This window comes from Hypanus sabinus, chromosome 10 (assembly GCF_030144855.1).
Source record: "Hypanus sabinus isolate sHypSab1 chromosome 10, sHypSab1.hap1, whole genome shotgun sequence".
NCBI classification, from domain to species: domain Eukaryota; kingdom Metazoa; phylum Chordata; class Chondrichthyes; order Myliobatiformes; family Dasyatidae; genus Hypanus; species Hypanus sabinus.
Genome location: NC_082715.1, coordinates 77,835,984 through 77,858,494, shown reverse-complemented (window position 1 = coordinate 77,858,494; position 22,511 = coordinate 77,835,984). Strand labels below are relative to the sequence as shown.

Genomic DNA, 22,511 nt, shown 5'->3' with positions numbered 1-22,511 from the left:
CCCTTGCTTTATTCCACAGCCCTCAAATAATTTCTTTTTAAGATTTAACCTTTGGAGATTATTATCATTATAAGTTATTATTGAACTTGTCTCCACCAGTTTCTCAGGGCTGAAACGCATTTAAGGTGAGAAGGGTAATTTCAAAGGAAATGCGAGAGATGTTTTATTTTCCCACTGCCTGGAATTCGCTTCCTGGGGTAGTGGTAGAGGCAGGACTTTTAAGAGGTCTTTAGACAGGTGCACGAATGTGAGGAAAATAGAAAAATATGGACATTGTGTGACAGAACATTGTGGGCCTCTGTGTTCACGTGGTGCAATCTAGATTAAAACAACATACTGGATAAACATATTCTCTTGCTCCTTCCTGGTTCTTAAATCTGCATCTTCCAATAGAACACAGAGTAAGACAGCAAGTACAGGCCCTTCAGCCCACGATGCTGTGGTGACGCTTGAACCAGGACCAGTCTTGCTCTTCCCTCATGCACGGCTCTCCATTTTTCTATCATCCATCTGCCTATCTAAGAGCTTAAATGCCCCTAAAGTATCTACCTCTACCACTAGCCCTGACTGGGCATACCACGCACCCACCAGTCTCTGTGTGAAAAAGCTTGCCTCTGACATCCCTCTAAACTTTCCTCCAATCACCTTAAAATTATGCCCACTAGTATTAGCCATTTCTGCCCTGGGAAAAAGTGTCTCTGGCTCTCTACTCGATCTATGCCCCTTGTATACCTCTATCAAGCCACCTCTCATCCTCCTTCACTCGAGCATAAACAGTTTCCTTAAATGTATACAATTTAAACACTCATTATTCGGAGCAGCTCCATTAAATCTTTCCTTCACTTTCTGTTTTACAGAAAACGATCCCTGCTCTCCCCACATCTTTGAATTCACTTGTCCCCGGTAATGTACTGGTTAATTTCCTCTGCATTCTCTCTCCAAACATCTGGTTTATATCTACTATATAGTTAAGAAGAACAACGGGCAAAGCTTCTTGTCCGCCCACCCAACTTCAAGCTCTGCAATGCTGTCACACTTCTCCCCTCTGTTACTGCCTCCCCCAAATCCTTCCACATTCAATTACCCAGCCACTGCTGTCACACTTCTCCCCTCTGTTACTGCCTCCCCCAAATCCTTCCACATTCAATTACCCAGCCACTGCTGTCACACTTCTCCCCTCTGTTACTGCCTCCCCCAAATCCTTCCACATTCAATTACCCAGCCACTGCTGTCACACTTCTCCCCTGTTACTGCCTCCCCCAAATCCTTCCACATTCAATTACCCAGCCACTGCTGTCACACTTCTCCCCTCTGTTACTGCCTCCCCCAAATCCTTCCACATTCAATTACCCAGCCACTGCTGTCACACTTCTCCCCTCTGTTATTGCCTCCCCCAAATCCTTCCACATTCAATTACCCAGCCACTGCTGTCACACTTCTCCCCTGTTACTGCCTCCCCCAAATCCTTCCACATTCAATTACCCAGCCACTGCTGTCACACTTCTCCCCTCTGTTATTGCCTCCCCCAAATCCTTACACATTCAATTACCCAGCCACTGCTGTCACACTTCTCCCCTCTGTTACTGCCTCCCCCAAATCCTTCCACATTCAATTACCCAGCCACTGCTGTCACACTTCTCCCCTCTGTTACTGCCTCCCCCAAATCCTTCCACATTCAATTACCCAGCCACTGCTGTCACACTTCTCCCCTCTGTTACTGCCTCCCCCAAATCCTTCCACATTCAATTACCCAGCCACTGCTGTCACACTTCTCCCCTCTGTTACTGCCTCCCCCAAATCCTTCCACATTCAATTACCCAGCCACTGCTGTCACACTTCTCCCCTGTTACTGCCTCCCCCAAATCCTTCCACATTCAATTACCCAGCCACTGCTGTCACACTTCTCCCCTCTGTTATTGCCTCCCCCAAATCCTTCCACATTCAATTACCCAGCCACTGCTGTCACACTTCTCCCCTCTGTTACTGCCTCCCCCAAATCCTTCCACATTCAATTACCCAGCCACTGCTGTCACACTTCTCCCCTCTGTTACTGCCTCCCCCAAATCCTTCCACATTCAATTACCCAGCCACTGCTGTCACACTTCTCCCCTCTGTTATTGCCTCCCCCAAATCCTTCCACATTCAATTACCCAGCCACTGCTGTCACACTTCTCCCCTCTGTTACTGCCTCCCCCAAATCCTTCCACATTCAATTACCCAGCCACTGCTGTCACACTTCTCCCCTCTGTTATTGCCTCCCCCAAATCCTTCCACATTCAATTACCCAGCCACTGCTGTCATACTTCTCCCCTCTGTTACTGCCTCCCCCAAATCCTTCCACATTCAATTACCCAGCCACTGCTGTCACACTTCTCCCCTCTGTTACTGCCTCCCCCAAATCCTTCCACATTCAATTACCCAGCCACTGCTGTCACACTTCTCCCCTCTGTTATTGCCTCCCCCAAATCCTTCCACATTCAATTACCCAGCCACTGCTGTCACACTTCTCCCCTCTGTTACTGCCTCCCCCAAATCCTTCCACATTCAATTACCCAGCCACTGCTGTCACACTTCTCCCCTCTGTTATTGCCTCCCCCAAATCCTTCCACATTCAATTACCCAGCCACTGCTGTCATACTTCTCCCCTCTGTTACTGCCTCCCCCAAATCCTTCCACATTCAATTACCCAGCCACTGCTGTCACACTTCTCCCCTCTGTTACTGCCTCCCCCAAATCCTTCCACATTCAATTACCCAGCCACTGCTGTCACAGCTTGAGAAGAATTTCTTTCATCTTGTTGTCCCTGAGATAGAGTCATACTTAACATAGAGCCAAATGGCAGCTTCATTTGTCTTTATGTTGTGAAAGGATTTAAAACTTTAACAACTCGCAGCATAGCGGGTAGGGGCGGCAGAGTAGCCCTGTTAAAGCATCGATACATCAGTGAAATAAACCTTTCATCCATGGGCTCTGTCCACACTTCTTGCTGCCTCAGCAAAACAGCCAGCATAATCAAAGACCGACCCACTCCAGACATTGTCTCTCCTGCCCCTTTGCACTGGGTAGCTACGGTAGCGTAATGGCTAACATAACACAATTCCAGTGCAGTGACCCGGGTTCAATTCCCGCTGCTGTCTGTAGGAGTTTGTACGTTCTGCCTGTGATCGCTCGGGTTTCCTCCAGCTCTCTCCCACGTTCCAAAGATGTGTGGGGTCATAGGTTAATCGGTCACATGGGTGTAACTGGGTTGCAAAGGCCCGTTGGGTTGGAAGGGCCTGTTTCTGTGGTGTATCTCGACGTAAAAATAAACACCAAGACAGTTCCTGGGAGGATCCACTCTGAGTTGTACAAGTACCCTGCGAAAATTGCCCACGCACATAAACTGGATGCTATTTATTTAGGTTTAGTACGATGCAATTAGTCAACAGAATAAGACAGCAGATATCCGGCGTCCCCAGATGTCTGATCCACAGAACATCTGTGAGTGGGATGTACAATAACTAATAAAAATTAGTCCATATGGCTGCTTTCTAATCACCGTCAGAATGTGGGCGAGTTCTGGCAAGGGGAGCCTTGCTGTCTGACCCTAGTCAATTGACAGCACAACAGAGTAGCACCACCTTAGTGCCAGCGTTCAGGGTTCAATTCCTGCCACTGCCTGTAAGGGGTTTGTACACTCCCCCTATCACTGTATGGGTCTCCTCCAGCAGCTCCAGCTTCCTCTTACATTCGAAAGGTTCGGGGTAGCAAGTTATGGACAGGCAATGTTGGCGCCCGAATGCAATGCTGCCCCCAGTACTCAGACCATGTTGGTTGTAGAGGTCAGTGACACATTCACTGCATGTTTCAAGGTTAATCTTTTAACCTTTTTAAAATCTTTTCTGAGAGGATTTGATTTAAGTCCATCCACCACTCGTCCCAGGCAACACTGGTCTCGACACAGAAACAGACCAGGGCCAGGATGGGTGAGGATGGTGGACTTCCTCGATGGTGTGGGGTGGGACCTGTACCTGGGCCAGACTGTGTACGGATGACAGGTGCCCAAACCAGTGCAGAGCCAGAGTTGTACCTGGACCAGACCAGGCAAGGGTTTCTGTTCTGGCACAGGACGGGCATCAGTCGTGGGTTGGGGTGGGCTGGGCTCGGGTGGTAGGTTCCCTAGCCAGTGTGGAGTGGGACTCACTACAGGATCAGATCAGGAAGGGGGTGGGTTCCCATTCTGATATATACAACAGAATCCAATGTAGGCTATAGGCACAAAGACAGCCGGTGTGGGGCCAGGAACATACCTGGTTCCCATTGGTAAATGGAGGTGGGATATACGACCATTAGACATAAGAGCAGAATTAGGCCATTTGGTCCATCGAACTGGCTCAGTCATTCCATCACAGCTGGTTTATTTTCCCTCCAAACCCCACTCTCCTGCCTTCTTCCCATAACCTTTGATACCCTAATTAATCACAAACTTATCAACCTCTCCTTTACATATACTTAGCCTTCAGAGCTGTCTAAGGCAATGAATCCTGCAAATTTGCCACCCTCTGGCTAAAGAAATTTCTCCACATCTCTGTTCTAAAGTGACATCCTTATATTCTGAGGCTGTGCCTTCTGGTCCTAGACTCTCCCAGTATTGGAAACATCCTCTCCATGCTCACACTATCTGGGCCTTTCAATATTTGATAGCTTCAATGAGATCCTCCCTCATTCTTCTAAACTCCAGCGAGAAAAGGCCAATAGCCATTAAACACTATTCATACGTTAACCATTTAATTCCTGGTATCACTCTCATGAACCTCCTCTGCACCCCCTTCAATGCCAGCAAATCTTTTCTTAGATATGGGGCCCAAAACTGCTCACAATACTTCAAATGAATTCTGTCCAGTGCCTTATAAAGTCTCAACATAACATCCTTTTATATTCTCGTCCTCTCAAAATGAATGCTAACATCACACCTGCCTTTCATAACACTGACTCAATCTACTAGTTAACCTTCAGGGAATCCTGCATGAGGACTCCCAAGCCTTTTGCACCACAGATTTGTACAGACCAGAATCAAACCTGGTCCAGGGTGTCAGGTTCTTCCAGTTTTCGCTCTACCTACGCCTCTTATCATCTTATACACCTCTATCAAGTCACCTCTGCTTCACTCCCTAGCTCACTTAACTTATCCTCATAAGATATGCCCTCCAGTCCAAGAGTATTCTGCTTAAATCTCCTCTGCACCCACTCTAAAGCTTTAACATTTGGAAGTACGTCATCAGCTGGAAAATTAAGATGTGAAAAAGCACTCCTTATGACTTATTTGTGCACACATTTAATAGAAATACTGTATTTAATAGAAATGGAAATTTGTGAGTGCTCTGCTATCACATACCCATGGACAGGATCTGCAACAATTGCCCGTGGGTTTACCAGCTCATCAGAGAACAGCACCCGCCTCTGGTCACCATCCATTTTAGCCACTTCAATTCTGTCCAGCCCGGAGTCCGTCCAGAAGATGTTGCGGCCTAAGTGGTCAATGGCTATCCCTTCAGGGCTCTCGAGACCTTAAATGCAAAAATATGCATTGAGTGGATGGATCTATTAGACCTCAAACAGTTAGCTCATGAAGAAAGAAGAGTAAATTAGTGACTGTACATTACAGATCTGTTCACACATCACATTAAACTGTAACATGACCACAATCAATCCAAACTTGACCTGAACCAAAGGAGTGATCACTTCTTCTGATCAACAATCCCAGACACAAACCACGACCCACTCAAACTGGCCCTGTATCACACTCATTGGACCCTGATGTCATCCTGCATCTAACTATATGTTTATCTCATAAACATAAGAGATTCTGCAGATGCTGGAAATCCAGTGACAGACAGACAGACACACACACACAGAGAAAGTGCTGGAGGACCTCAATAAGTCAGACAGCATCTATGGAGAGGAAAAAATAATCAATAATCAACATTTTGGGCTGAGACTCTTCATCAGGAATATGCGCGCATGTTGCTCTATAAAATTGGGGCACATCAGTACTTTTGCCCCAATTAAATGGCTGCTCAAATTAGATGGCTTCATGGAAATAATTAAAAAGGTACAGAAAAAAGACAAGCTACCATTTAAATGTGTAATGAATATGTATTTAATGAAATACAGAACAAATTGGAACAGTAACAATACTAATTGGTTATTAGTGTTGTAATACTTATTGAGGGAGGAATGCATCCAGGGTATACTGCAATGTTCTTTTGATTGAATGTAAGTGAACAAAGTCCACATGGACACCTACTGCAGTTAATGGACTGCTTTCATTGCCTTCCTGCATGAAGTATTGTTGTAATACTAAAAATTTTTTAAAAATCAAAATAAAAAACAAAATAGGCAAAATTCAGTTTTTTTTCGAATCAGCATCCGTTGGCCCAAATGGATAATATAACACAATCACATGCAACTGGCGTTATTTAAAAACTGATCACTTCAAGCACAGTATAGAGTCTAACTGACAATAGTTAGAAACTGTTTGGGCAAATCTCCTGTCCCAATTAAGTGACATATTGTCCCAAATAGATCAAGGGAATCCTGGCTATTTTCTCGATCTGTTTTTGTTCTTTCAGAGTTGTGGCAAATAAGCAGCTGCCTCGATTAACCAGCGACCCAATTAACCAGATTTCACTGAACTTGTAAAGTCCTGTGCTTAAAAAAAAGTTACCAAGAGCCGATCTCACCGAAGGAGGTGACACTATTCCTTTGCTATGCAACCCGTATGGATAGCACAGCAGTGGAGCAGTTAGTGCAATCACTTTACAGTGCCAGTGATCATCCATCGGGGTTCAATTCCTGCGACTGTCTGTAAGGAGTTTGTATGTTCTCCGCATGACTGCGTGGGTCTCCTCCACAGACATGCAGGTTAGGGTTATTAAGCTGTGTGCATGCTACATTGCCACCCAATGCTTGGCAACTTGCGGGCTGCCCCCAGCACAATCCTCGCTGATCTGATTTGATGAATTTCACTGTATGTTTCAATGTACATGTGACAAATAAAGCTAATCTTTTTTTTAAAAAGTTTCACTTGGCCTAAGTTGAGCAGTAAGGCTCCACATTCTAATTGCCTTCCCCCACTTCTTTATATTGGCCACCTTTCCAGTCCACTCTTTGTCCTGATGCAGGGTTCCACCTCCAGTTTCCTCCCACAGTCCAAAGATGTACCAGTTCGTAGGTCATTCAAAGTTCAAAGTACAGTTATTATCAAAGTACGTACACTATATACAACCTTGCGATTCATCTTCTTACAGACAGCCACAAAGAAATCCAATAGAACCCATTAAAAAAAGACCGTCAAACACTCAGTGTGCAGAAAAAATATCGTGCAGACAATAGAAGCAAATTACGTTCAGAACTGAAGTCTGTGAAAGTAAGCCCACAGCCAGAAAGCCAGTCACAGCTGATCCAGGAGCCCGTTAGTTGTAGGCCATAGCCTCTGTTTAGCACAGAGGTGAGTAAATTACACCGAGCAGTAAGCTGGACACCGGCCCATCCCTTGCCTCTGACCCTGACCTATGCCAAAAAGCAAGTTACAGGCTATTGATTGCCATGAGAGTTTTGAGAAAATTAGTTATTAATAGTTTTGAAAGTATAAGGGGGATATCTGAGATAAGCTATTTTTCTACACAGAGAGTGAAAGGTGTGTGGAACACACTGCCAGATGTGGTGGTAGATACAGATACATTAGGGATATTTACATACATGGGGGCTCTGGATAGAGGTAACTGATGTCTGGCAACTGCTCTCTATCTCATAGGGTGGTCGGGCCTCACTGGTCCCCATCCATCTCCTAAATCTCTCACGCCTGCCTCTGAGGGGCTCACTCTGGTACATCGCTTCAGCTGGCGGGTTAAGCATGTGAGGGGGTGGTGTTATCACGGCACCACTGGGCGAAGGACCTCGTCGACAGTCACCAGCCAGGGCGGGCGAGCTCCCCAAAGGACTGCAATGGCCACGTGTTCGAGACCAGGCTGAGCCAATGAGTTGGAGGACACCAACTGTGGTCTGGCCTGGAGAGGGATGGGCACCAGCACGCTTCACTTGCCAAAGACAAGCAAAGGAGCCCCTACGAATCATAGGTGGGTTGCGGGATCCAAACTGAAATGAGAGAAAAACAGGTGGCTATGTGGGAGGAAAGGGTTAAATGATCATGGGCTAAAGGGCCTGTGTTGTCCTGTACTGTTCAATGTTCTAATTTCTTTTCCCCTAATGCTGCTCAACCCACTGAATTCCTCCTGCAGATTATTTGTATTTCAGCACCTTAATTCTCTTGAATCTCCAGTGATAATAATTGAAATCACTGCACTAACACAAGTCATTCAAACTAGACTCACCTTTAACTGGTAAGGAATGATGGGATAAACTTTAACCAGAACACAAAGCCTTGGTCAAAGCACCAAGTCAAACCAAGTTTGTTGCATCAAGAACATTTAATATGAAACATATTTACAATAAAAAGAAATCACCAGTTGGGGGCAGATTGGAACAAACCACACTATTCTAAAACAAATCCTTAGTCCTTGAAATTTTATCTTCAAAATATTTTAACATTCTTTAAAAATTGGTAATCCTCTCACACAACAAAAGACTAAGATGTTTTGTTTTGGCTTTGAAAGTGACTGTTAGTATCATGTCTAGCAATGTCATAACCGTTATAAACATAACATAAGGAATTATGGAGCTAGATATGCAAATATGCTTCCTTAAGACCAGCCAACACAAGTACCAAAATCTCCCAGGATTATGTCATGTCTGGTTGGATCATTTTAAATGCCAGGCTGGATCACATGCCCACGTCTCAAGACCAATGTCATTCTACTCAGCAAGCTCTACCATGTGTGGAAGACAAACGCATCAACAGATGCTGATCATATGGGGAAATGAGAGAGAGGCAGTAACTCTATCTGATAGCCGAGTGGTTTTGGACCTGCACGGAACAATGAATATTTTCTTTGTGGATCTAGTGTAGATTCAGGCCACAACCACAGTCAATGAGTTGCATCTGCTGTATCACACACAAAATGCTGGAGTCAACTGGCATTTGGGAAATAAATGCTGATGGAAAATAAACATTTTGAGACTTTGAAGAAGGGTCTCAGCCCAAAATATCTATTTCTCTCCATAGCTGCTGCCTGACCTCCTTAGTCCCTCTAGCATTTTGTGCGTCTTTCTCTGGATTTCCAGCATCTGCAGAATCTCAAGTGTTTAGCATATGTTGTGTAGCAGGGTCAAGGTTAACAGCTTCAGACAGTGACTCATCCCTCCTCGAGACATGACAGTAATGTCCTGTAAGTGTGTAGTAAAATAAAGAAATATTAATAAATTAGAGGTAGGCGAATATGTTTCATCCTGTGTGGTCCATAGATGCTGGCATGCTGTACTGACCAAAACCCCAGCAGTGTGCTGAAACCCCTCAATCGGATTGCAAACCTCAAAACCCCTCCTCTCGTCTAGGCATGGGCACAGGATACATAGACCCTTATAGGAGATCGGGGGAGTTGTCCCTAAAGAATGGCAAGGGACTCTACAGATCTACAGATTAAATCTGTGTATCTACAGATTAACTGTGGAGAGCATTCCGACTGGTTGAATCACTGTCTGGTATGGAGGCTCCGATGCACAGTATCGGGAAAAACTCCAGAAAGCTGTAACATATGCAAGATGCTGGAGGAACTGAGCAGGCCAGGCAGCATCTATGGAAAAGAGTAAAGAGTCAAAGTTTGGGCCAAGACTGGAGAAAAAAGACGAGGAGGTGGGAGGAGGGAAGGAAGAAGTACAAGATAGTAGGTGATAGGTGAAGGGGAGGAGCACCAGAGGGAAGTGATGAGATAAGGTGAGAGAGGGAAACAGGATTGGGGGAATGAAGGGGGGGGGGGGTTAATTACCAGAAGTTTGAGAAATCGATGTTCATACCATCAGATTTTAGGCCACCCAGACAGAATATAAGGTGTTGCTCCTCAAACTCAAGTGTGGCCTCATCGCGACAGTTAGCTCCATCAGAGGTCGGGGGGGGGGGGGGGGGGTGACAGACAGGACACACAGAGAGGCAGTTACACCCAAGGTGCGGGACACAGGAGACTGGGTTAGTCAGCAGAGGACCCCTGTGGCCATCCCTCTCAACAACAGGTACATCGCTCTGGGTGCTGTTTTGGGAGATGGCTGAACAGAGGAAAGTTGCAGTGGTTGGGCTCTGGCACTGAGTCTGCCTCTGTAACTCAGAGAGGAAGGGAGAGGCACGCTGTGGTGATAAGAGATTTGTTAGTTCAGGGAACAGACAAGAGGTTCTGCGGGCAAGAACAAGATTCCCGGATGGTATGTTGCTGCTGGGTGCCGGGGTACAGGACATCTCGGATCAAGTCCTCAGTATTCTTATGTGGGAGGGTAAACAGCCAGAAGTTGTGGTCCATGTCTGTACCAATGACAGGGGTAGGACGAGTGATGAGGTTCTGCAAAGTGAGTTCAGGGAGTTAGGTGCTAAGTTAAACGACAGGACCTCCAGGGTTGTAATCTCAGGATTGCAACCTGTGTCACATGCGAGTGAGGCCAGAGACAGGAAGATTATGCAATTTAATATGTGGCTAAGGAGTTGGTATATTAGGGAGGACATAAGATTTTTGGATCATAGGGCTCTCTTCCAGGGAAGGTGGGACTTGTACAGAAGAGAATGTTTGCACCCAAACTGGAGGGGGACTAATATTCTAGTGGGAAGGTTTATTAATTCTGGACGGTGGCATTTAGAGTTGCAGGGGGAAGGGAAGTGAAGTGTCAGAACAATCAGCTGTGGAGGCAGATACTGGCAAGACCTCAAAGTTTGGAATCAAAAGCTTAAGCATGGTGTGGCTGGTGTCCTGAGCTGCCTATACTTGAATGCATGAAATATTGCAGGAAAGGTGGATAATAGGGCTGAAGATGAGGTAAAAGAAAAGTAAATTTATGTAGCGTCCATAAGACGTATGAGGGTGATTGATAAGTTTGTGGCCTAAGGTAGAAGGAGATGAGTTATACAGCTCTCGTTACATGTACATGCAGTTCAACTCTTTGAGTGATTATGCTGAAAGTTTGAAGTTAATAACTTGTCTCCTTCTACCTGAGGCCACTATCTTATCAATCACCCAGATGCATTATTAACTGATGAATTATTAACTTCAAACTTCATAATCACTCAAGAGTTGAACTGCATGTGCATGTAACGAGAGCTGTATAACTCATCTCCTACTTTAGGCCACGAACTTATCAATCACCCACGCTGTGGACACTTTCTGGAGGTCCAAGATCCGTATGCTGCACAACCGCTGGACTAAGTGTGTCAATGTAGGAGGGGACTATGTTGAAAAATAAATGTGCTAGTTTTTCTAAAATTGACACCTTCTACCTTGGGCCACGAACTTATCAATCACCCCTCATACGGCAGGTGAAGAATTAGGCCATTTGTCCTATTGAGTGTCTTCTGCCATTCCATTAGAGCTTATTTATTATCCTTCTCAACCCCATTCTCCCGCCTTCTTCCCTGTATCCTTTGACATTCTTACTAATCAAGAACCTAGCAATCTCCACTTTAAATACACCCAGCCATCCATGGCAATGACTTCCCCAAATTAACTACCTCCTGGCTAAAGAAATTTCTCCTCATCTCTGTTCTAAAGGGACATCCTTCTATTCTGAAGCTGTGCCTTCTGGTCCTGCATTTCCCCACATCCTATCCACGTCCACTCTATCTAGGCCTTTCATTATTCAGCAGGTTTCAATGAGATCTCTCTCCTCTTTCTTCTAAACTTCAGTGATCACAGGCCCAGAACCATCAAATGCTTCTCATACATTAACCCATTAATTCCTGCGATCATTCTCATGCCCTTGTGACATTTCAAGGCATTTTGAAGAACCAAGTACTCAGTGTAACCTAGATACACTCAGGACAATCTCCCACATGCATTTGTGGGATAACAGCCAGATCATCTGTATTAGTAAAACTCATACAGATCCTGCTGTACTTTGTGTACTGCTGCCACAAAGTTAACAGATTTCACAGCATGTGCCAGTGATATTAAACCTGATTCTAACTGCACATGAAATATTTCTGTTGAGAGTTGACCCATAGTTAAGGAATTATTACGCATTCATTCCTAGTTTTATTCAAACCTGTTGCGATGATGGTCGTGGGCTCTCCTCCTTGAAGACTTGCCCGGCTGATGGCACGCCCAGCGATGTCTGTCCAGTACACCATCTTGTCTAAGCAGTCGTATGCAACACCAATGACCACTCTATCCTGATGAAGAAGAAAAAGTGTCGAGTTAAGCTTATACCATCTTCTTTTCAGAGCAGTAAAATATTCTGAAATGTTAGCACAATATCCCTCTTAATAAGTCAGGACAGAAAGAATGAGAGAAACTATAGTATAGCTTCCTAAATATTGGCTTTAAAGAAATATGGGCTTTATACAGTGTCTTCCTTAGGATGACCTAACTTACAGAAAATCATACAATGGAAGTAGCCCCGTATATTCTTAGAACTAACAATAACAAAAATAAAATATTGCGTAATATTAATTAATAGCCGAATTTAGCTTATATTCCAATAGTTAGCATAATGTAGAGTAATTATTTAATGAATGAATTAAAGCACATGTAAACGATATAGATTACTGCATAAAATGGACATTTTTGACTAATACAGAAACTAGTTTATAGACATTTGTTAGGAACAGAACACTGCCACGACCTGGGGACTGACTGATTCCATTGTGCCAAGTACAGGTCCACATTTTTATGAGTCATTTGGTAAATAACAATAGGGTTAACACTGTTTTAATGGAATTAAATTATTTCTTTTATGTAATAGTGTGGGTAGATGTCACAATTGTTTCCGTTCTGCTATGTCTCCTAAACCACGTTGATATTATGTCTAGACAACTGACGTGAGGGTTTGTAAATATGAATAAATATTTCTCTATCTATTATGTGGTAACAGCGGCAGATGTAAGCATGAGATTTTCAGTTTATGGCAACTGTTGAACCCTTGTAAATATTCTTTACATTCAATGACCAGCATGTGGGTGAGAACTGAACAGTGCTCTAGTTGAGGTCAAACAGTGAGGACTAAGGCTTAACATATGGGGAGTGTTTGAACACTCTGGGCCTGTACTTGCTGGAATTTAAAAGAATAAAAGTTCAAAGTTCAGATATGGCACCATATACTACCCTGATATTCAGTTTTTTGCAGACATGCTCAATAAATCCATAATAGAATCAATGAAAGATCACACCAAATTAGGCGTTCAATCAGCGTGCAAAATATAACAAACTGTGCCATACAAAAGGAAGGAAATTATAATAACAAATAAATAAGCATTAAGTATCAAAAATATGATTTGAAGAGTCTTTGAAAATGAGTCCATAGGTTGTGGGAACAATGCAGTGAAGGGCGAGTGAAGCTGAGGGAAATTATCCCCTCCGGTTCAAGAGCTGATAGCTGAAGGGTAATAATTGTTCCTGAACCTGGTGGCATGGGACCTGAGGCTCCTGTATCTCCTTCCTGATGGCAGCAGTGAGAAGAGAGCACAACTTGGGTGGTGGGGGTCCTTGATGATGGATGCTGCTTTTCTGTGATAGTTTCTCGTGTGGATTTAGTCCTTGGTGGGAAGGGCTTTACCTATGATGTACTGGGCCAAAGCCACTAATTACTTTTCCGTTCAAGGGCTTTAGTGTTTCTGTACCAAACAGTGATGCAGACAGTCAGTACACTCTCCACCATTTATCTATAGAAGTTTGTCAAAATTTTCAGTCAAGTCACGTCACTTTTATTGTCACTTCGACCATAACTGCTATGTACAGTACATAGTAAAAATGAGACATTTTTCAGGACCATGGTGTTACATGACACAATACAAAACTAGACTGAACTACTAGACTGAATTCTGTGTCAGACAGAGTGGTCAGCAGCACTGGGGCTCCAGAGGGGACTGTCCTGTCTCCCTTTCTCTTCATCATCTACACCTCAGACTTCAACTACCACACAGAGTCTTGCCATCTTCAGAAGTTTTCTGATGACTCTGCCATAGTTGGATGCATCAGCAGGGGAGATGAGGCTGAGTACAGGGCTAAGGTGGGAAACGTTGTCACATGGTGCGAGCAGAATCATCTGCAGCTTAATGTGAAAAAGACTAAGGAGCTGGTGGTGGACCTGAGGAGGGCTAAGGCACCAGTGACCCTCCCGTTCCATCCAAGGGGTCAGTGTGGACATGGTGGAGGATTACAAATAGCTGGGGATACGAATTGACAATAAACTGGACTGGTCAAAGAACACTGAGGCTGTCTACAAGAAGGGTCAGAGCTGTCTCTATTTCCTGAGGTGATTGAGCTCCTTTAACATCTGCCGGATGATGCTGAGGATGTTCTACGAAGCTGTGGTGGCCAGAGCTATCATGTTTGCTGTTGTGTGCTGGGGCAGCAGGCTGAGGGTAGCAGACACCAACAAAATCAACAAACTCATTCGTAAGGCCAGTGATGTTGTGGGGGTGGATCTGGACTCTCTGACGGTGGTGTCTGAAAAGAGGATGCTGTCCAAGTTGTATGCCATCTTGGACAATGACTCCCATCCACTCCATAATGTGCTGGTTAGGCACAGGAGTACATTCAGCCAGAGACTCATTCCACCAAGATGTAACACTGAGAGTCATAGGAAGTCATTCCTACCTGTGGCCATCAAACTTTACAACTCCTCCTTCGGAGTGTCAGACACCCTGAGCCAATAGGCTGGTCCTGGACTTATTTCCACTGGGCATGATCAACTTATTATTATTTAATTATTTATAGTTTTAGATTGCTAATTTTTCTTCACTATTCTTGGTTGGTGCGGCTGTAACGAAACCCAATTTCCCTCGGGATCAATAAAGTATGTCTGTCTGTCTGCCTGTAAAAAAACAACAGAGAGAGAGGAAAAAAAAACTACACTAGACTACAGACCTACCCAGGACTGCACAAAGTGCACAAAACAGTGCAGGCATTGCAATAAATAATAAACAGGACAATAGGCACAGTAAAGGGCAGTAAGGTGTCAAGTCCAGGCTCTGGGCATTGAGGAGTCTGACAGCTTGGGGGAAGAAACTGTTATATAGTCTGGTCGTGAGAGCCTAAATGCTTCAGTGCCTGTTCCCAGATGGCAGGAGGGAGAAGAGTTTGTATGAGGGGTGCGTGGGGTCCTTCATAATGCTGTTAGCTTTGTGGATGCAACGTGTGGTGTAAATGCCCATAATGGCGGGAAGAGAGACTGCGATGATCTCAGCTGACCTCACTATCCGCTGCAGGGTATTGTGATCCGAGATGGTGCAATTTCTGAACCAGGCAGTGATGCAGCTGCTCAGGATGCTCTCAATACAACCCCTGTAGAATGTGATGAGGATGGAGGGGTGGGGGTGGGAGATGGACTTTCCTCAGCCTTCGCAGAAAGTAAAGACATTGCTGGGCTTTCTTTGCTATGGAGCTGGTGTTGAGGGACCAGGTGCGATTCTCTGCCAGGTGAACACCAAGAAATTTGGAGCTCTTTACAATCTCTACCGAGGAGCCATCAATGTTCAGCGGAGAGTGGTCACTCCGTGCCCTCCTGAAGTCAACAACCATCTTTTTTGTTTTGTTCACATTCAGAGACAGGTTGTTGGCTCTGCCGTCCGTTAGCCGCTGCATCTCCTCTCTGTAAGCTGACTCATCAATCTTGCTGATGAGACACACCACGGTTGTGTCATCAGAGAACTTGATGATATGGTTCGAGCTGTGTGTTGCAGTACAGTCATGGGTCAGCAGAGTGAACAGCAGTGGACTGAGCATGCAACCGTGGGGGGGGGGGCCCCCGTGCCAAATCTGCACAAACTCCTAAGGAAGTGGAGGCAATGCCAAAATTTCTTCATAATGACACATGCATATTGGACCCAGGACAGGACTTCCAAAATGATAATACTAAGGAATTTAAAGTTGCTGCCCCTCTCCACCTCTGATCTTTCAGCGAGGACCTCTGATTTGCTCCTCCTGATCAATAATCAGCTCCTTGGTCTTGCTGACATTGAATGAGAGGTTGTTGGTGTGGCTCCACTCAGCCAGATTTTCAATCTCTCTCCTAGGTCCTGATTCGGTACCACCTTTGATTTGGCCTACGACAGTGGTGCCATCGGCAAACTTGACTATGAATGTGCTTAGCCTCACAGTCATTACTGTAAAGCGAGTACAGCACACAGCTCGTGGTGCACCTGTGCTATGCAGGTTGTGGGGGAGATGTTGCCAATCCGAACTGAGGAAATTGAGGATCCAATTGCATAAGGAGGAATTGAGGTCAAGCTCTTGAAGCTCATTGATTAGTTTTGAGAGGATGATGGTATTTAATACTAAGCTGCAGTTGTTAAAAATCATCCTGATGTACCTTTGCTCTCCAGATGCTCCAGAGTTGAGTGAAGAGCCAAAGAAATGGCATCTGCTGTGCATCAGTTCCACCAGCAGGCAAACTAAAGTAGATCCAAGTCACTACTCAGGCAGAAGTTTATTCGTTTCATCACCAACCTCTCAAAACACTTCATCAGTGTGGATGTAAGTGCCGCTGGACAACAGTCATTAAGGCAGGTTACCACTTCCTCTTCAGGCACCGGTATAGTTAAAGCACGCTTGATGCAGGTAAGTACCACACACCGCTAAAGATCTTGGTGAACACTTGTGCCAGTTAATTAGCACGGGTGAGTTCTTGGCCAGGTACTCTATCTTGGTCGTATGCTTTTCATGAGTTCACCTCCTGAAGGCAGCTTCCACTTCAGCCAGAGATGGAAATCACAGGTTCATCAGGGGCCGCAGGAGTTTGTGACGGTTCCTCTGTGTTTGATGGTCAAAGTGAGCACAGAAGGCACTGAGCTCATCTGGAAGCGAAGCCCTGTTGTCACCTATATTGCCTGATACTATTTAATAAGAGGTGATGCATTCAAGTCCAGCTACAGCTGTTCAGCATCTTTCACTGATTCAAGTTTCACCTGGAATTGCCATTTTGTCCATGAAATGGCTTTCTGGAAATCATACCTGGACAGCTTGTAACTTTTTTGGTCAGTGGCTTGAATGCCACTGACCTGGTCCTCAGTAGTTTTTGGATCTCATGATTCATCCAGGGATTCTGGTTGGTGAAGTCTCTGAATGCTTTTGTGGACATACATTCATCTACAACTGTTTTTATCAAGTCCTTATCAACCATGGTGAATTCATTCAGATCTACAAATGAGTCCTTGAACATGGCCCAGTCCACCAGCACAAAGCAATCCTGTGGCTGCTCCTCTTTGTTGTGCAAATCTCTGGAGCTTTGCCCTTCAGCCACGAAGAAGCACCTCCAAGAGTTTATCATGAAATGCACACCTCCACCTTTTGCCTTTTCCGAATCAGCACTTTGGTTCATTCTGTGAACTGAGAAGTGTTTGGGTCTGATGGCCATATCTGGTCTGCTGGAAGTAAGCCATGTCTCGGTCAAACGTAGAACACAACAATATCTGATTTCCCTCTGATACAGCCATCTTGCCCTCGGGTCCTCCAGCAACTACACATTTTGCTAACGAGATGCTGTGTAAAGGGGTCTCATTCCAGAGTGTAATAGCTTGGCTTGAGACTCCCCCACCCCCCCACCCCGCCTCATTTCTGGCCATGGTGATGAACCTTCATCTCCTTAAAGATGCTGTACATCGAGTCCTTCAGAAGATCGTGAAATCTGTAGTTCATTAATCCATTTAAAATACATAAAGGGAAATTACATGCTCCAGACTGAGAGGAATTTAAAAGAGGTATATTTAGAAGTACTGTATGTAGCCCGAAGAACGTCACCATGGTTCACTGATGCCATCTTAATGGGGGAGATTTCATTGAAATCTACCAAATATTGAAAGGCCAATATAGAGTCGACGTGTAGAGGATGCTTCCTATGGTGGAGAAGTCTAGGACTAGAGGGTGCAGCCTCAGAATACAAGGTTGTCCCTTTAGAAAAGAGATGAGGAGGGTGGTGAATCTGTGGAATTCATTGCTTCAGATGGCTGTGGAGGCCAAGACATTGGGTATATTTAAAGTAGCGTTTTAAGGGGACATAATTAGTAATGGTGTGAAAGGTTATGGGGATAAGGCAGGAGAATGGGTTGAGAGGGAAAATAAGACAGCCATGATCAAATGGCGGAACAGGTGGACTGAATGGCCTATTTCTGCTCCTATGTCTTATGGTTTTATGGTCTAAAGCTTGATCAAAATATCCTCTCATCTATAACTTATGCTTTAATTTAGAAAGGAATCAGTTTGCAAATCTTACATGGAACATAGAATATTATGGGCACTGGTCCACGCTGTGTGCCAACTTTTTAATCTACTCTAAGATTAACTTAACCTTTCCCTTCTACATGGCCCTGCATTTGTCTGACATCCATGTGCCTATCTAAGAGTTTTTTAAATGTCCCTAATGTATCGTCTACCGTCCCCACGTAGGGCATTCCACACACGCACCATTCTGTGTAAAAATGCTGCCTCTGACATTCCCTCTCTATACTCTCCTCCAATTAGCTTAATATTATGCCCCCTTATTTACTCAGAATGTGGTGAGAGTTTGAAACAAAATGGTGGGTGTGGGTTCTACTTCAACAGTTAAGAGAAATTTGGGTAAGTACATGGATGGGAAGTATATTGAGGGCTATAGTCCAGTGTAGGTCAGTAGGACCAGGCAGATTAAAAGTTAGGCATGGACTAGGTGGGCCAAAGGGCCTGTCTCTGTGCTGTAATGTTCTATGACTCCAGTAGTCATTTCCATCCTAAGAAAAAGCCTTTGGCTTTCTACTCTATCTATTCATCTCATCTTTTAATGTTTGTGTAACAAAATCCAAGGTCTCTCTGTTGCATCACTCAGACATCATACTGCCTTGTTCTTCCAGCTAACAGAAACCAAGTGCAAAAAGAACCACAGTTCCTGGTCATTTCTCTTGATTTGTTTTTGCATTGAACAATGTGCAGACTGAGAGTTGATTTCCTGTGATCGTTATAGCTGAATGGTGGGAAATCAGGGGTGGGAGTGGGGGGGCTGAGGGGTTGGAAAGGATATTAAATACGACATTCTCAACAGCTGCTGACCTTAACTTGCCCCATCAGTGAGGGTTTTGCAGCCAGCAAGTTCCTTCTGCAAGCTGCATTTCCCTTCCTGCAAAGCCACCAGAAGGCTCTACAATCTATGTTTGGAGACAGATAACCTCCTGTAAGACTGTCTGGACATGATGAAGTTACACCTAGTTCAGACAGTTAGTGACAGTCTATTTGCTATCAGCATCAATCCCAATGAAAGCAGCCGACTTTTACAAGCTCTTGCTCTGTGCAAAGATGGAATTTATTACCTGACAATATTCGAGATTAACTCATTGGTGAACTGAGGCCAGGTTCAGGTCTCCAACATTGTACTCTGGTTAGGAGTGCAAATCTCCAGTCAGTGGAGCTTCAGTGGGTACTTGTTTAAGGGCCCACACATTACTGAATATTGGCAGGCCGGATCCCATTTTTATTTTTAGAGCATAAAGTGAAATGCTTCATTTGTGTTAATGACGAACAGAAAGTAAGGATGTGCTGGGGAAGCCCTCAAGGGTTATGAACCTTGTAACTTTTCACCTGAGTTAAAGGTTGGTGTTGGTATTGGCTACTTGTGACAGCAGCTTCCACTGTTTTCCTCGGAGGCACTGCAAGGAGGTGCAGTTATAAAGCAGAGATTCTTTCTGGCTCCTCCCCCCCCTTCCTTTCCATTCCCAGTGAAGGGTCTCAGCCCAAAACATCAACTCCATAGATGCTGAATGATCTGCTGAGTTCCTCCAGCATTTTGTATGTGTGTTACTCTGGAGTTTCAGCATCTGGAGAAACTCTGCATAGTACGTGTAGAGATTAAGCCTCCTCTACTTGAAAGAGTAAAATGGGGAGGGGAAGAGTGTGAGCAGGAAGGGTATTAGGTAAGTCTAGGGTAATAGAGCAGGGGAGTGTAGGACCAGAGGGCACAGTCTCAGAATAGAAGGGCGTCCTTTTAGAACAGAGATGAGAAGGAATTTCTCTTTCACTGGATAGTGAATCTGTGGAATTCATTGCCATCTAAAGTCGTGGAGGCCAAGTCTTTGGGTAAATTTCAAACAGAGATTAATAGATTTGTGATTAGTAAGAACATCAATGGTTTATAGGGACAAGGCAGAAGAATGGGGTTGAGAAGGAAAAGAAAACAGCTAAGATCAAATGGGAGAGCAGACTTATCGTCTTATGGTCTAATAAAACCAATTTTCAGCTGATCAACTTAATTTGTTTGCCATCCTCCTCAGGAATCAATAGAGGAAATAGTCAGCTACGAACTAGTATAAGTATGAAACTTCTAAGTTTCAGGTCTTGATAAATTACTCTGATTTTCCAGAGTATTTTTCATGTACAGGTGTCCCCCGCTTTTCGAACATTCACTCTACGACACTTCGCTGTTACAAAAGACCTACATTAGTTACCTGTTTTCGCTAACAGAAGGTGTTTTCACTGTTAGGAAAAAAGGCAGTGCACGCCGAGCAGCCATGCTCCTCCCCTAGAACTGCATTCTAGCTGCCATTGCTTAAACACGTGCCCCTGAGCATCTGTGCTTTATGTCAATTTATTTTGTGCACCCATTAGCAGGATGAGTTCTAAGGTATCGGAAAAGCCTAAAAGAGCGTGTAAGGGTGTTACACTTAGCGTAAAACTAGACATAATTAAGTATTTCGATCGTGGTGAATGAAGTAAGGATATAGTGAGTCTGGCTCAGGGTTTGTGGAAGTTGACAAAGATGTTGTTGAAGAGGTTTTGGCATCCCCTGACCAAGAACTGACAGATGAAGAGGAAAGAATAACAATTGCAGCCGAACGCAGTAGCGAACGGCCCAAAAGTGAAGGAACTGAACGTGAAGCAACTGCGTGAGATTTTCACTGCAATTGACAATGCTGCAATGATTGCAGAAATGTATGACTTTAATTTTAAAAGTGATGTAGGTTTAGGGCATATTTGCAGGATGGTTTGAATGCTTACAAAGAACTGTATGATAGAAAAATGTGCGAGGCTAAGCAGTCAAGCACACCGTCATTTTTCAAACCTTCCACATCAGACGACGAACCCTGACCTTTGACATCGAGGCAGGCAGACATAGAAGAAGGTGACCTGCCTGCCCTGATGGAAACAGATGAACAGACCCCAGTGTCCCACCACCCCAACCTCTGATGACTCAGCCTAACACCATCATCAGTGTGCTCACTGTCTTCCCGATTCCAGTAAGTGAAACTACACTGTACATACATTATTTCTACGTTATACAGGCTGTGTATTTTTATGTGTTACTTGGTAGCTTCATAGCTTAAAGGTTACTGGAAAGAGTGTTTCTGCCGGGAGCACTTGCCCCGTGTGTTTCCGCCGGGAGCGTTTGCCCCGTGTGTTTCTGCCGGGAGCAGTTGCCCCGTGTGTTTCTGCCGGGAGCGTTTGCCCCGTGTGTTTCTGCCGGGAGCGTTTGCCCCGTGTGTTTCTGCCGGGAGCAGTTGCCCCGTGTGTTTCCGCTGGGAGCGTTTGCCCCGTGTGTTTCTGCCGGGAGCGTTTGCCCCGTGTGTTTCCACTGGGAGCGTTTGCCCCGTGTGTTTCCACCGGGAGCGTTTGCCCCGTGTGTTTCTGCCGGGAGCGTTTGCCCCGTGTGTTTCCACCGGGAGCAGTTGCCCCGTGTGTTTCCGCCGGGAGCAGTTGCCCCGTGTGTTTCTGCCGGGAGAGTTTGCCCCGTGTGTTTCTGCCGGGAGCGTTTGCCCCGTGTGTTTCTGCCGGGAGCAGTTGCCCCGTGTGTTTCCGCCGGGAGCACTTGCCCCGTGTGTTTCTGCCGGGAGCGTTTGCCCCGTGTGTTTCCGCCGGGAGCAGTTGCCCCGTGTGTTTCCGCCGGGAGCACTTGCCCCGTGTGTTTTCGCCGGGAGCGTTTGCCCCGTGTGTTTCTGCCGGGAGCAGTTGCCCCGTGTGTTTCTGCCGGGAGCGTTTGCCCCGTGTGTTTCCGCCGGGAGCAGTTGCCCCGTGTGTTTCTGCAGGGAGCGTTTGCCCCGTGTGTTTCCACCGGGAGCAGTTGCCCCGTGTGTTTCTGCCGGGAGCAGTTGCCCCGTGTGTTTCTGCCGGGAGCAGTTGCCCCGTGTGTTTCTGCCGGGAGCACTTGCCCCGTGTGTTTCCGCCGGGAGCAGTTGCCCCGTGTGTTTCCGCCGGGAGCGTTTGCCCCGTGTGTTTCTGCCGGGAGCACTTGCCCCGTGTGTTTCCGCCGGGAGCACTTGCCCCGTGTGTTTCTGCCGGGAGCAGTTGCCCCGTGTGTTTCCACCGGGAGCAGTTGCCCCGTGTGTTTCTGCCGGGAGCAGTTGCCCCGTGTGTTTTCGCCGGGAGCAGTTGCCCCGTGTGTTTTCGCCGGGAGCAGTTGCCCCGTGTGTTTCCACCGGGAGCAGT

The 22,511-nt window shown here is 45.5% G+C and overlaps 1 protein-coding gene across 1 annotated transcript in view; it reads right to left on the bottom strand.

The window, feature by feature from the left end:
• Positions 1-22,511, bottom strand: part of nid1a (nidogen 1a) — a 149,308-nt gene that overhangs the window by 18,667 nt on the left and 108,130 nt on the right. The window contains exons 15-16 of the mRNA XM_059982156.1: positions 12,175-12,301; positions 5,375-5,546 (exon numbers count right to left, since the gene is read on the bottom strand). Of these exons, the coding sequence (XP_059838139.1) occupies positions 5,375-5,546; positions 12,175-12,301 (299 nt within the window). The remainder of the gene's footprint in view (positions 1-5,374; positions 5,547-12,174; positions 12,302-22,511) is intronic.